A 15,471-nucleotide genomic window follows, 5' to 3' on the forward strand; every position below is an offset into this window, starting at 1 on the left:
AATGTGTGAAGTCTTTACTGTACCCAATTATAGTACAAGTACATGCTCTTCTACTTGTTCAAAAAGGAAAAAAATCAAAGCAGGCTCATATGATATTAATCTGTGATCTCTTATCATAAATTATTAAAATTACAAGGAAATGAGAATAGGAAAAAATGTCCGCCTCTGCAAAGCCCTTTTTTGGCAGACTATATTAGCTTATGATATCTGTGTGACAAACCAAAGTCACATTCACAAAGCAATATTCTGCCCACTGTGCAATCCTGGCCATTAATTGACTAATGAACAAGATGTTATCCAAGGATACCTTTTCCAATGACCACTTAGGAAAAGGAGGAAGAGGACGTAATATGATTGGAAATAAGTGCGGCAGACTAAACGGTCCCCGCTGAACGCACTGAAGCATCCTCTGACCTTCACTGTCAGTTTGAAGGACAAACAGGGTGGCCATTTATGTGGTGGCAGTGGAGCTGAAGCTGCAGAGACCAATTCTATTCTAACTTCCTTGTCAGAGTCACAGAGAAAGGCCCTCGGACAGGAAGATGACTGAGTCAGAAATGCCCTCAAATGTGATTTCACTCATAATTTAGTGACTGTGTTCGTTTAGTAGATTGAGTAGAACATTTTTGATACCATTTAAAGGTGTGGAACACTTATTTAATTAATACATTTTCAGTGGTCTCTAGGAATGAATGCCTTGTAAGTCATACTCAGGGAGCAAAAAAACCTGGTGCACTATTTCCAGGAACTAGAAGTGAGCCACATCCCAGCTGAGCTTCAGAAGGCAGGTTTTGGAGACTTACGTCCTGATATTTGGACATCTCTCCTCGGATTGGATAACAGCAGCGCGACCGTGCCACTGACTTGCAGCGTGGATTTTTTAATCTCCACAAATAACACAAGTTAAAAGTTGCTTCTACTGTGTGGTGAAGTTGCTAATGCTAACTGTTAGCTTCTACTAGCCGAGACGTTCTCTGCTGTTTCTTGGACGCTAAACCAACAGCAGCCTTCCCCGTCACGAGACAAGATGAGTGAGTCCATGAATGTTAAGTGACAGTGTGACGTAGATCTGTCAGGATTTTCTAATCCTAGAGTTTCATCGTCTGTTTTCTATCAGAAGCTGATGCAGGAGAAAGGTGTAGAAGCCTATTTTCATGTTCAGCCTCCATGAAAAACTCAGAGTTACAAGTTATAACATGAAAAAAATGATTAAAAAATGCTTTTCAGTGTTCCACACTTAACCTGGAAATGTTTTTGCACTTGTGTTTGGACATAAAAGGTACAAAAAACATGAGGCAAATCAACAATTTAGACATTTTAATGACAGTTTTTTTAAAACCTTGCATCAATGTCAGACTCCATGAGCATACAGTTGTTTTCAACAGCAGAACCTTTGGATTCATTTGATGAATGTTTCAAATTACAACGCTGAGTTTGGCTTGATGGAAAATGACAAGCAGAGGTGGTAGACCCCCGGCGTACGACCCCAGAGCTGGCCCGTGTGTGGTGGTGTTTTAGCCTTCTGAGCCCCCCCTGCCCCCCCTACCCTCCCCGAATTAAATGAATAAACGGGGTCGGGACTGGGGGCAGAGGGAGCAGCAACCTACCAGGTACGCTTGTCATTTCACAGCATGGAACAGCGTTAACAGACAGGAAGAGTTGTGGGACCGGATGTGATTGTGTTACACGATGAGGAGAATGCACATCTGGAGACAATTAGCGGATAAATGATTTGCTCAGCCCACATGTTGTCATCAACATCATGCCCTCAAGATGATCAAGCCCACTCGAGGCGAGATGAGCGAAGCACATCCCCGCGTTTTTGGAGCTAAGGTGTGACATTTTTTACTATTCAACAATACAAGCACCTCTTAATTAACTTAGATTTACTGCATCTGCACCGTTTCATACATTCATTTACTGCTCATCGTTAAGGTGCCTCTGAGGTCATTTATGTACTCATCTCATTTGTTTATTAGAGTCCTAAAAGTGACCATTTTCAAACTGTGTGATTGCTAAAATTATTATTTCTGATGCAAATAACAAACTGACATTTTTCCCAGTATGTGACAAATGTGTACAATATATAAATACTTATGACACAGCTCTTCAGAATAGGTTTGTATAAATAAGTTATTTAATGATGCCCCTTTCTAGACTGTATCCATGTTCCTCATATTTATAATGACAGCAGTGATATTAAAATGACCCAACAATTATGTGTGGTGTTCCTGGGAAGTAAAAGGGGTGATGCTAATCTCAGGATGGTAAAAAAGAAAAACAGGCAAAAAAATTCCTATAATTTGGGGATTCAGGATTTGCCTTCAGTGTCTCTTTTCAATAAACACTTTGCACACTATGAAGGACAGAAAAAATATCATAATAAATGAAGAAATGCTGCAACTTTTCAAACCTCATCTCTCTCAGATTTAAAATCTATAAAATATAATGAATACACAAAACTACTCCACATATTTTATTTCCATTTGTGAAAATGTCGGTCCATATTTGACCAAACACACCACTAGCTGTCGAGAGAAATGTCATTTAAGCAGCAATCTGGAGTTTTCCCGCTTTCAGGCATTAGCTATGATCTTTTGAGAAATCCGTAAAACAGATGGTCGTACCCTGAACTGTGATATAATGTAGGCAACACATCAAAAACATTTTTTTACCAAGCCCGCTCCCGTCCAGTAGAGCCTGTACATTTTGAATTGAGCGCCGTTCTGCTTCCAGCCATAATCACAGCGCCCCCTTCAGTCAGCTGCTGGAAGTGTCTAGGCTTAGATTGAAATCGCGAGAGAGTCGTACTTCCTCGGTTCTGGTACTGAGGCTCTGGAGTGACCAACCGGCCGGTGTGAAACAGGCTCCTTCCCTCAGCAGTTTAAGAGCCATCTAAAAACACACTTCTACTCCTTGACCTGGACGGTGCTAGGTGGGTGCTTTTTTATTTTTTTCTTCTTCTGCTATTTGTAGGGGTCGACTAATCGCCAGTTTTGTTAACGATTAGTCGACTAATTGTGTCATGCATAAAAGTATAGCTTATTGCACCAGAATGCTCTAATGTACCCATCATTAGCTTCTAGTTTGAAGTGTGATCAGTTATGTGCAATCTAATAATAAAGACAAGATGATAGCTTATAGGGTGGGAAGCTCGGTCATCCGGGAGGGGCTCAGAGTAGACCCACTGCTTCTCCAAAATGAGAGGAGTCAGTTGAGGTGGCTTGGGCATCTGATTAGGACGCCTCCTGGATGACTCCCTGGAGGAGGCCTAAAGGAAGACCAAGGACACGCTGGAGGGACTATGTCTCTAAGCTGGCCAGGGAACGCCTTGGGATTGCCCCAGAAGAGCTCACCCAAGTGGCTGGGGAGAGGGAAGTCTGGTCCTCTCCACTTAGACTGCTGCCCCTGGATGGATGGATGATAGCTTATGAAACAACTTTTACTTAACTTTGTAACCTGTTATTACAAATGCTTTACAGTCAAATGACAACGCTTAATGATGACAAGACTGAGGCTATTCTCTCTAATCCAAAAGATAGTGGCCTACAAGCATCTGATTCAGTTTCTCTCCCCTCCATGAACCTCAACTCCAGTGCGACCAGCCTCGGGGTCAAACGAGATGCTGACTTATCAGTGAAATGTATGTCAGCTATAGTAATTAGCCAAAACATTAGCAAAACAAGGTAATTAACAACTCCTATTTTCAGTGATTTAAAAGAACCAAGAAGTGCAAGCATGTAAGTATTTTTTCTAGAAAAGCTCTGCATTTCCAATCTTAATTGAAGCAACAAAAGCTGAGCTTTTAGGGTGTTTTTAAAGAGAATACGTAGCAACATAACAGCACCAACATGTAGTTAATGATATGAGAGTCAAATGACATTATTTGTACCCAGAAAAAAAAACCCAAAATTTTTTCCCTCTACAAACATGGACGTGATTACCAAAATATTTTAATTGATTTTTCAATCTACAGTGTTGGTTTTTAGATGGGAATTTACTAGAGACGGAGAACCAAAGACAAGTCATCCGATTGAAATACGCCTGAGAGAACTTGCATAAAGAAAAAAAGACCTTTGAGCCATGGTGGATGGTAGCCAAGAAGATACTGAAAAAAGCTCATGGAAGAAATGGAACAAGAAGATGTTGGTGAACGCTGCAAACACACAGCAACAAGAAAGAGGATTTATGCATACATACTTTCATACAAAGTTATGCAAAGATGCCAAATTAGGTTTGTCTCATTCATGAAAGTGTCTCATTTATCCAGAGAACTCCAAAATAAGTTCTATCTTTTGGTTGACTTCAAAGGTTCCATATCATGCTATTTTTAATCTTTGAGAGCAAAGGTAGGCACCGTAGATGATAAAATATTACCGTTGGCACTATTGAGATGTCATTTATCTTAAAGAGCAAGTCACCCCCTACCAGATTTTTACTCCTCTCCCACTTCCTGTTTGAAAAAATGCAACAAATGCTGTTGTCTAGCAGACAGAGAGGGCGGAGCTGCTAACAAATACACACACACAGGCTCACAACGACATTGTGACATCATTTGGTACCAGCTAACGTTCTATGGTACCTCTTAGCCAATAGCGATGGCAGATTTAAATTCAAATGCAGTGCAACATTTTTACCTGACAACAGCACAGCACTGACAGTTTTAGGCAGAAAAATTTTACTAAAATTCACTAAAGTGCAAAACTATTGACTACACGTGTCTGCAGCACGATTAGATGTGCATTGTTAGTTTTTTTTTTTCATATTTCACTTATCTTAAATGTTCTTTTAAGGGTTTAGGCCCTGAAATGTCTTCTGAGAGATCACGTTTGCTCTGCCTCAGTGGGGGATGTTAGGTTCTAGCAGTCACCCATGTAACTTGAGACTTCCTTTTTGGAAGGTCCCGCCTTAGGTAGAAGCAACACTGTTATTGGTTAGCTTTAGCTCAGAAGCAACGTTGCTATTGGTTAGCGTAGGACATGATGAATAGGTCTTTATCTTCCGTTTGTCTCTCTAAATAAAAGTGCTGTGGTGGGAGCGGACTGCAGAGTTGGGAAGTGATGTTCTGATCACGCTCTCCGCTGCAGCGCATCAAACCTACCAATCTTCTCTGTTGTGTGTTCTTTTGGATAAAATATCTAACACGCATTTATATATTTTATCAGAAAAAAAGTTGATTTGGGGTTGACATGCTCTTTAAATACAAGTTATCTTCAACAGCCTGAAATGCTTTTTTTTTTGTGAAACTCTGCCCATGCCCGCTCCGACAAAACATGCCTACAACAGTATCCTTAGGCGAGTCAGTTGCTGTATTGATTGTGGCAGTCCAGTGTTAAAGGCATTTAGCCTAGCACTCTAACTGCTGGACTACCATGACACCAGCCGCCTAAACCACATGTTCTGTGCTGGCCAGGGGAGACAGGTTTCAGACCAGAGACTAGCTTCTGGGAGAGGAACAGCAGCAAGTCACCACCTACCACAGTCTAGCTCCACTCCTACTTCCTGTTTGATAAATGCAACAAATGCTGTTAACTGGCAGACCAAAGGGGCGGAGCCGCTAACAAAAACACACGCATAGGTTCACAATGACATTGTGACATCATAATGTACCAGCTAACATCATAGTGTACCTCTTAGCCAATAGCGGCGGCAGATTTAAATTAAAACGCAGTGCAGAGTTTTTACCTGAAGAGGACGCAACATTGACAGTTTTAGGCAGAATATTTAAATTTTAACTAAGAGCACTAAAGTGCCAAATTATTGACTACACATGTCCACCGCGGGATTAAATACTCATTTATATAGTTTGTTTGTCTGCAAAAAAAAAAAAGTTGATTTGGGGGTGACTTGCTCTTTAAGCCTTTACAGGATTTTCAAAGGAAAACTCAAAATGTGCCACTGAAACAGGAAAATGCAAGAATGCAGCCAAATTTTATTCTTTTTTTTTCATGACAAAATAACAGTATCACATGGTAAAAATTCCCAAAAGTGGATTTTCCATGATATGGTCCCTTTAAAAGAAATAATGAAAGACATTTTTCAGATGCAACTGTCCACTTTGTCAGTTTGTTATTTGTTAGAATTACATAAATAACATTAATTTCAATATTTCTTTTTAACATTTAAACTCTGAAATCTGCCTGTGTGTTGGTCTGCACTGCAATTATTTCCCCAAGTTTAGAAAATAAGACTTTAAGGACTTTTCAAGGTAAAAAAAAAAAAAGGAATCTCATTGTAGTACAACACGGCTACAAAACTACAGTTATGTTTATATTCCACACAAGCAACATTTGCATGATTTACCATTTCTTTGATGGTGATTCATCAAAGCTACTGTTAGTTACCCGCGCTCGCATTCTGCAAGACTCTGCTGACAGGACAACAGCTCTCCAGATTGAGTCACCGCCTTGCTTCCTTTGAGCATCGCTTCATTTACAATTCTATTGCGCTCACCCACCAAAATCTACTACATTGTCCCCAAACAGTGTGTACCGCTGGTCCCTGGAGACAGGCAGACAATAATCAATCTTTGATTGATGAAAGAGATGAACTCTACACAGCAGAGCCTGAAGCTTGTTGACAGAATTCGAGGGCTGAGTTAGTATCTGCTACATGTTCTGTCCACAGGAGGGGCTACCATGATACAAAGTACTACAAAACCTCTTGTTCTTGTACAAAAAAACATATTTGTAGAAATCTGGCCTTTTAAACAACTCATACAGATTGAAAACTGTAGACTTTGAGTGGAGATGGGCGGGACTCAGAACTCTGGTAGTTTACATTTCTTGCAGAGGCGTTGAACATAATCGGCATGTAGAAAGTTCTTTACAAATGGCAGAACTTTGGCACAAGAGAGGCATTACAGAAGAAAATGATACGTATTTGACAAGGTCAGCGTAGATGATTGCAAACTAAATATCACTTTTCTACATCAGCTTATAATAAACCATATGGCACTGACTACTGTTTCAGGTGTGCGTGAGATTAGTGTTTGTATAAATTATTGGCGATAAACTCAAGTCACTGAAGGGAGGGGCTGGTGGGGTCAGGGTCACACACATGGAGGTAAGACGAGGGGGGCGGGGCGTCGACATCAACAGAAAAACTACAACTGGTTTTACGGTCCAAACAGATTTTCCCCTTAATCACAAGAGTTAAGCGTGTAAAATAGGGTGTGTAGGTGTGTGTGTGTGTGTGTGTGTGTGTGTGTGTGTGTGTGTGTGTGTGTGCGTGTGTTTACATGTGTTTAAATCCACTTCTGGTGTGGACCAGATAAATGTTTTTATTTATTTATTTTCACTTTATTCTTTTTAGCTGCAAACCTGCTTGGATCTGCTTCCGTCATTTTTCCGACCCGACCGCGGCGAGTCCGCAGCTTCCAGCTCCCTCAAAAGTAAATGTCACAGTGAGGTGACACTGCTCAGGTATCTGCATTTCCACAGGAAACATCTGTCTACATAAGCAAGTGGGTTCAAAAGGAGTCCTGTTGTGTCTGCTAACCTCAGTCTGTAGTCAAGTCAGCACTAATGTGACCCCTGTCTTCTCCCTCCGTAGTTTTTATTGAGGGGGTCCGCTCGGGGTGTTGTCAGCGTTCATGCCATGGTTTCCTTTCCTGGGAGTCTCCTGTCATTGAACGTGTGCATGTTAATGACCTCTTCTGTCTTGACAATGGCGGGCGGCTGAGGCTTTTGTTTGAGACGGCGTTGGCACTTTAGAGACACGCGCAGCTCATCCATCATGGCGCTGCAGAACGATCGCTGCAGAGGAAAGCAGAGAGGGAGAGAAGGTATAACAGGTGGCTTCTTTTACACGTCATGTTTGTCACATTTCTCCTGAGCGTGAAGAGAGAACATGTTGATGAGACGAATAATGAGAACCGACAGAGAAAAATATGTGGTTAAACAATTTTTAGAACTTAATAAAAAATAAAAAAAGAAAATACTGAAGATGACTTTCAAGATTTGAGAGAAGAAGACCACAAAAGTGAAAGCATTAAATGAAAAAACGACACCATAAGATTTAAGGTTTTGGCCCCCAGTACCTGAAAATAATAACAACACCCCTGCTACACTATAAAATATAACTTTTTAAAACGTAGTTAAAAACTTATCAATAAAAATGTATTTGTTCATTGAAAATTTTACCCATTAATAGAAATACATCAACAATGAAGTTCATGTGTAAAATGTTAATATTTATTCAGTCAAAAAACGAGAGAAAATTGTGAAATCCAGTGATTTAAAATTATTCTTTTCACAAGTTTATCTCATGATGCCAAAAACAAAATATCTGAGTTATTATGATTTTTTTTTAATTTACAACAAACCTCAAAGTCTGACAGGTCAAACAGAATCCTGCCAGCATATGACATCAGAAAGTATCGGTATGATGCAACAAACTGTTAATATTAGCATTCTGCTGAAGAAAATCCTTGCACATTTTGCCAATCAGAGGAGAAAATAGCAAAATTTGAACCTCTTTGAAGAGCTGTAGAGTCACAGGTTGGAGACTCCTGGAACAAGAACACAGGCGGTGGAAACACCCTGGTGGCTGGTTCCACTAGTCATTTTAAGCCCCGCCCCCATCATGTAAATGAACAGGAAATATTCATATGTAAAAATACATCTCAGATATTTTTTCTCAAGCGTGTTGCTTTCCCCCTACTGGAAAGTGAAATTACAAGTGTCGTAACCAACGCAGTCACAGCCTCCAACGAGGGTAGGCTTTACTGATGTTCCCTCCAGATTTAGCTCTTTGCTTCACCTCCAAACACATTACTCTCTTCCTTTTACTTCCAGAATCCACCATTATGCCAATCAAACAAGCAAACTTCTTCCTTTTATTGACAGTCAGCAAATGGAAAAAGATAACTGCTAGCCTCTATATGAGCTTCCAGCACAGAACACTCCCTCCTTGTTGTTCCTACACAAACTACCAAAGTTCTGGAACTGGCTTCTGGTGAGCAGAGGGCAGCAGAGTGCAGTCCCATGTGAAGAAGCTGCCTGAAGAACCACTGAAACCTATTTGAAAGCAAAAACTTAAGTGTTAAAAACTCTTTAGTGTTGTTTTACAACAGCGGTACTCACTCCTGGTCCCGGAGAGCCTCTATCCAGCATGTTTTAGTTTGTACTCTGTTTCAACTCACCTGATTTCAGTCAGCAGGTCATTAGCAGGCTTGGTGACTCAACCACTGAATTAGGTGTGTTGGAGTACAAGGAAAACATGCTGGATACCGACCGTCTCTTCAGGACCAGGAGTGAGTAGCTACCACTACTTTATAAGAAGGTAGGAATCAGGGGCCTCATTTATCAACCATACTTACGCACAGATCTGTGCGTATTTCGTGCGTAGGCATGAATTTACTCATTGTGTGATATTTACCAATTTGTACTTGTACGTGAACATGTTGTAAAAAAACAGCTCTGAGCATGCGTAGGAACAGCATCTAGTGGTAGAAAGGGGGAACAGCAGTACATTTATCCCTATTTCTACAACATTTATCACTATTTGTATCACATTTATCACTATTTGTACATTTATCACTATTTGAATCACATTTATCACTATTTGTACATTTATCACTATTTGTATCGCATTTCTTACTATTTGTACATTTATAACTATTTGTATCACATGTATCACTATTTGTACATTTATCACTATTTGTATCGCATTTATCACTATTTGTACATTTATCACTATTTGTATCACATTTATCACTATTTGTACATTTATCACTATTTGTATCGTATTTATCACTATTTGTACATTTATCACTATTTGTATCGCATTTATCACTATTTGTATCACATTTATCAATATTTGGACATTTATCACTCTGTATAACATTTATCACTATTTGTATAACATTTATCACTACTTGTACAACATTTATCACTATCTTTGTCACATGTATCACTATATGTATCACATGTATCACCATTTATATTAGCATTTATCATTATTTGTATCACATTAATCACTATTTGAATAAACATTTATCACTTTTGTATCGCATTTATTACTGTTTGTTTCAACATTTAACATTGTATCAAAATGCATCCATATTTGTACATTCATCACTATTTGTATCACATTTATCACTATTTGTATCACATTTATCACTATTTGTACATTTATCGCTATTTGTACAACATTTATCACTATTTGTAGATTTATCACTATTTGTACAACATTTATCACTATTTGTACAACATTTATCACTATTTGTACATTTATCACTATTTGTACAACATTTATCACTATTTGTACAACATTTATCACTATTTGTACATTTATCACTATTTGTACAACATTTATCACTATTTGTACAACATTTATCACTATTTTTATCACATGTATCACTATTTGTACAACATTTATCACTATTTGTGCAACATTTATCACTGTTTCTATCACATGTATCACTATTTATATTAATATTTATCATTATTTGTATCACATTAATCACTATTTGTATCAACATTTATCACTTTTTGTATCACATTTATTACTGTTTGTGTCAACATTTAACATTGTATCAAAATGCATCCATATTTGTACATTAATCACTATTTATATTAACATTTATCACTATTTGTACATTTATCACTATTTGTACAACATTTATCACTATTTTTATCACATGTATCACTATTTGTATCACATTTATCACTAATTGTATAAATAAACATTTGTCCCTATTTGTATCACATTTATCACTATTTGTATAACATTTATCCCTATTTGTATCAAAATGTATCCATATGTGTACATTTATCACTATTTGTATCACATTTATCACGATTTGCATCACATTTATAACTATTTGTATCACATTTATTACTATTTGTATAAATGTATCACTATTTGCATCACATTTATCACCATTTGTATAAACATTTATCCCTATTTGTATCAAAATGTATTCACATGTGCACATGTATCACTATTTGTATTACATTTATCACCATTTGTATAATTACTTATCTCTATTTGTATCAGAATGTATCCATATTTGTACATTTATCACTGTTTATACATTTATCACTATTTGTATCACATTTGTCACTATTTTGTACAACATTTACCATTATTTGTATCACATTTATCACTATTTGTATAAACATTTATCCCTATTTGTATCACTATTTCTATTACATTTATCACTATTTGTATCACATGCATCACTATTTGTATAAACATTTATCACCATTTCTATCACATTTATCACTATTTGTATCACATTTATCACCATTTGTATAAACATTTATACCTATTTGTATCAAAATGTATCCATATGTGCACATGTATCACTATTTGTACGGTTATCACAATCTGTATTACATTTATCACCATTTGTATAATTATTTATCCCTATTTGTATCAAAATGTATCCACATATGTACATTTATCACTATTTATACATTTATCACTATTTGTATCACACTTGTCACTATTTTGTACAACATTTACCATTATTTAAATCACATTTATCACTATTTGTAGAAATATTTATCCCTATTTGTATCACTATTTCTATCACATTTATCACAATTTGTATCAAAATGTATACATATTTGTACATTTATCACTATTTGTATAAAAATGTATCCAGTTCTTGTACATTTACCACTATTTGTACATTTATCACTATTTTGTACAACATTTACCATTTTTATACCACATTTATCACTATTTGTATAAACATTTATCACTATTTGTATCACATTTATCACCATTTGTATAAACATTTATACCTATTTGTATTAAAATGTATCCATATTTGTACATTTATCACTATTCGTATCACATTTATCACTATTTTGTAAAACATTTATCACAATTTTGTTAAACATTTATCACTATTTGTATCACATTTATCACCATTTGTATAAACATTTATCCCTGTATCAAACTGTATCCATATTTGTACATTTATCACTATTTATACATTTATCACTATTTGTATCACATTTGTCACTATTTGTGCAACATTTATCCTTCTTTGTATCACATTTATCAGTATTTGTATAAGATCTTTGAAACTAGATCTGAACCTTTGAAATGTGAGTTTGACTTCTCTGGTCAATTTACACAAACTGATGATGTAAAGGTTACTAAAATCTTCATCACTAGTGCCAGATTTAATAAATGGTTGGACAGCTGAAGGGGATTATCACTGACATTTAAAAAGATCAAAAGAATTTGAGCTGTACTTTCACAACAAAACCACCTTTCAGAAAATACGAGTAAAATATTAAATGACAGATTAAAATTTACCAAGTAAAGCAAACCTTTTTGTTTTGATTTATAAACTTGCAAAAACTGCTCTCTGTTCCAGATTCCTTGCTGTCGGTTTCTCCGTGGCACAAAAGTCTAAATATTGTTTCACAGCCTTTTGCTCCGTGCCAAGAACCAAATCCAGAGAGAAACATGTTAGAGAATGTAATGATGGTACCTCGAGGACAACATATCCACTTAAGAAGATTAAATCCAAAAATATTGGTAACCCATTTAAAACATCCCAGCGTTATGTAACGTATGAGCTTCTGTTTGTCTCTGAATTATGTATGTGCTGTAAAATCCTGTAAAATGTCAACATGCCTTTGCACCAACTTCACCAAATCCAATTCCAATCCATCCCTGTCCCGATTATGCAAAACACAATTCAAATTCAAAGGGTGTGGGAGGGGAGAAGATGTAAAAGAAAAGCAAGCGCATTCAGATACGAGGCTATTATTTTTTGTTTGTGTGTGGGTGTGTGAGATTGGTATCTGCAGATGGCTCGGGCGCCAGGTAGTTTTGTTTTTCCTCCCTTTTTTTAAACTTATATTTGTCTAGCATACAAATGAGACCTTTTTATTATTTAAAAAGTGGATTGATGAAGTAGAGAAATGCAAGAAGAACGATAGAATAAATGGTAAGAAAAACAAAAAGGAGGTTAAAAATGGTGGTGATAGAGGAGAGAGTAGAGGAGGTTGGCAAGGAGGGAGAAGGAGAGGTTTGTTGTCCGTATGCAAATTACCAACACCTTGGAAGCCTAGAAATCATGGCATTTGCAAATCATCTGAATATTGTGACCCAGTCCTGCAGCTCTTGATTAATGATAGCTAAGATGTGTTCTGAAATATATGCAGTCTGTAGAAGAAGCTTAAAATAATTACAATGGCAATATAGTAACACGCTGCTGCGCTATGCTAATTCTCCACAAGTAAATAATTAAAGCACACCATCGAGGGAATTTAACAATTATGTTGAAATACAATTGCACATATTATGGTGCACTAAAATAAATACTCCATTCTGTGCGATGGATCATGTGCACTCGTGTGAGTGTGCTAAATTAGAGCGCAGATAAAAGACTGAAGTATATTTAGTCTGTTTCCAGAAACACAGCCAGAGGGGAAGTAATGCTGCAAAAAGGGTGCTCTGTATGCAGATTAAAAGACATTTCCACATGCAGTAATAATTGCATTCAGATGGTCACTTTTCCAGAGATGGAGGAGCTTTACTGAGAGCAAAGCAGATTCTGATGTCATTGAAGAAGAAATGTGATTTATGCATAACTAACTAAAAGGTACTTTGTAAAGAGTGAAATATAAAAAAACGGAAAACGAACGGCTGGATGAGCTTGTCAAACAGCTGAAAGTTGTTATGCATGAACCCTCTATACCAATAAAACTACAAGAATGTTTGCCTTTTTTGTATTTTTAATACATTTGGGGCAATAGGGGTAATTTAGCACCAGATGGTTTAGCTGACAATTAAGCGGAACGTTTATTTTTAATATAAATATGGCATCTTAATTAGCATGAGCCAGTTGGTGATTCCTGTTGATTTAGTGAGACTAGGATCAGTAAGAGTGAAGCTATTGAATATTTTTGCACTTTGCAGACGGTCTCTGGGCGCTATCGCAACAAAAACACGGGCTGCATATTAACGTCAGTGTTACCTGTTCTGCTCAAAGGATTGAAATGATCATGTCTAGCCAAAAGGTTAGAGTCCTAGAGCATCAAAAAAAAAAAGAAAAGAAAAGAAAAAAAAACCTAAAACCTGCTGGGCAGCAGATGTTTAATTCTCTTTCAGCAACAAAAACAAAGTGAGTTTGATATGTAACAAACAAAACATAATAACGTTTTTGCTCTTCTGTAATATTAGTCGACAGGGTCAGAGGGTTTCCTTAGTTTTATTTTTTTTTAAACTTGCGCTGTTGTAGTTGTCCTCTAGGACTGCAGGTGCCACTAATGAGCAAACGGAAAGAATGGCACCAGAGGAAGAGTTGTACACTGAAACAAAGATCTACTCTACCAACAAAAACCTATCTTTAGTGTGTTTTACCTTTTCTGCTCTGTCTATGCAACATTTTCCATACTTTGAATGAATTTTCCTGAGCCAGTAAGTGTTGAAATGACCCAGGGTTAATGAAATGTCGCTCAGACCCCCGCCGCTGTTCGTGGCAGAATATTCCACTTGCAACTTCAGAGTGGAGGCCGCTCCCTGTTGGGCTTAAATGGAGCTGACGTTCCAGCGCTGCAGTCTGCTTCCAGCACATTTTCTGCATCTTTTAGATCATGAACATAGCTGATTGGTTTGATGTAGTGATTAATCACTTCTTTATACTCTAATGAAGGCTGAGGAGACATTTCAGTTATTAGATGGTGTTAAAGGACAAACGCACAGCGAAAAGATTTTCACTAATAAGCTCCAGGATGGAGGGCCAAGCCAAAACTGCCAAGAATCCCTTTAAGTTGAAACCTGAAAAAATTAAACTTCTTGCAGACGTTTCATGTAATTATTAAGGATTTCCCTGTTGCATAAATGCTTGAAACCAATGCATTCCAAACAATTCTATCTAAAACTGCATCCTGTCTGTGGCTTACTGACAGATTCCCAAACTTCAAGTTAAAGTTAGGTCCGGTCTAAAAAACCTAATCTCCAATTGGATCTCACAAGCAGTAAAATGATAAAAATCACAGCGTTATGTTCATAAAGTCACGAGTCACCGTTGTTTTTTTTCATGAACCACCTCTGGGTAACAGGACTTTTGCTGGATTTTTGCAAAAGTTCTACTGATGCATGATGTGTATTTGGCTGCAGCAGTGAAGTTCTCCCCTATCAGCTGGTATTGGTGAAATGCTTGGCTGAATATGATAATTATTCCAGATTCCAGTATTTCAGGTGCAGATTAACCACTTAACAAAAGAAAACGTTACCAGTATGAGTCAGAGTTAAACACAACAGAAAAAATAAAAAAATATTTGAAAAAAAAAAACAATTAAACATATGTTTAAAAAGAGAAAAACTAAAAATTGTGATTTAAAAAAATGTTAGGAAAGGGAGAGAGAAAATGAATAGGAAAGAGGGAAATCAGTGGATCCTGGGAAAGGCGGAATAAGAGCAGAATAAGGAGAGGGTGGAGATGAAGGACACACCAAAGCCTGAACAGGTGAGTTTAAAGGAGACCACTGA

The 15,471-nt window shown here is 37.2% G+C and overlaps 1 protein-coding gene across 1 annotated transcript in view; it reads right to left on the reverse strand.

The window, feature by feature from the left end:
• Nucleotides 1–1,302: 1,302 nt before the first annotated feature.
• LOC107377647 (glutamate receptor ionotropic, kainate 2) overlaps nucleotides 1,303–15,471 on the reverse strand; it is a 117,250-nt gene continuing 103,081 nt past the window's right edge. Inside the window, 1 exon segment of the mRNA XM_015947400.3 lies at nucleotides 1,303–7,757. Coding sequence (XP_015802886.2) covers nucleotides 7,593–7,757 — 165 coding nt within the window. The 3' untranslated portion in view covers nucleotides 1,303–7,592.

Source organism: Nothobranchius furzeri, chromosome 2 (genome assembly GCF_043380555.1).
Source record: "Nothobranchius furzeri strain GRZ-AD chromosome 2, NfurGRZ-RIMD1, whole genome shotgun sequence".
NCBI lineage: Eukaryota > Metazoa > Chordata > Actinopteri > Cyprinodontiformes > Nothobranchiidae > Nothobranchius > Nothobranchius furzeri.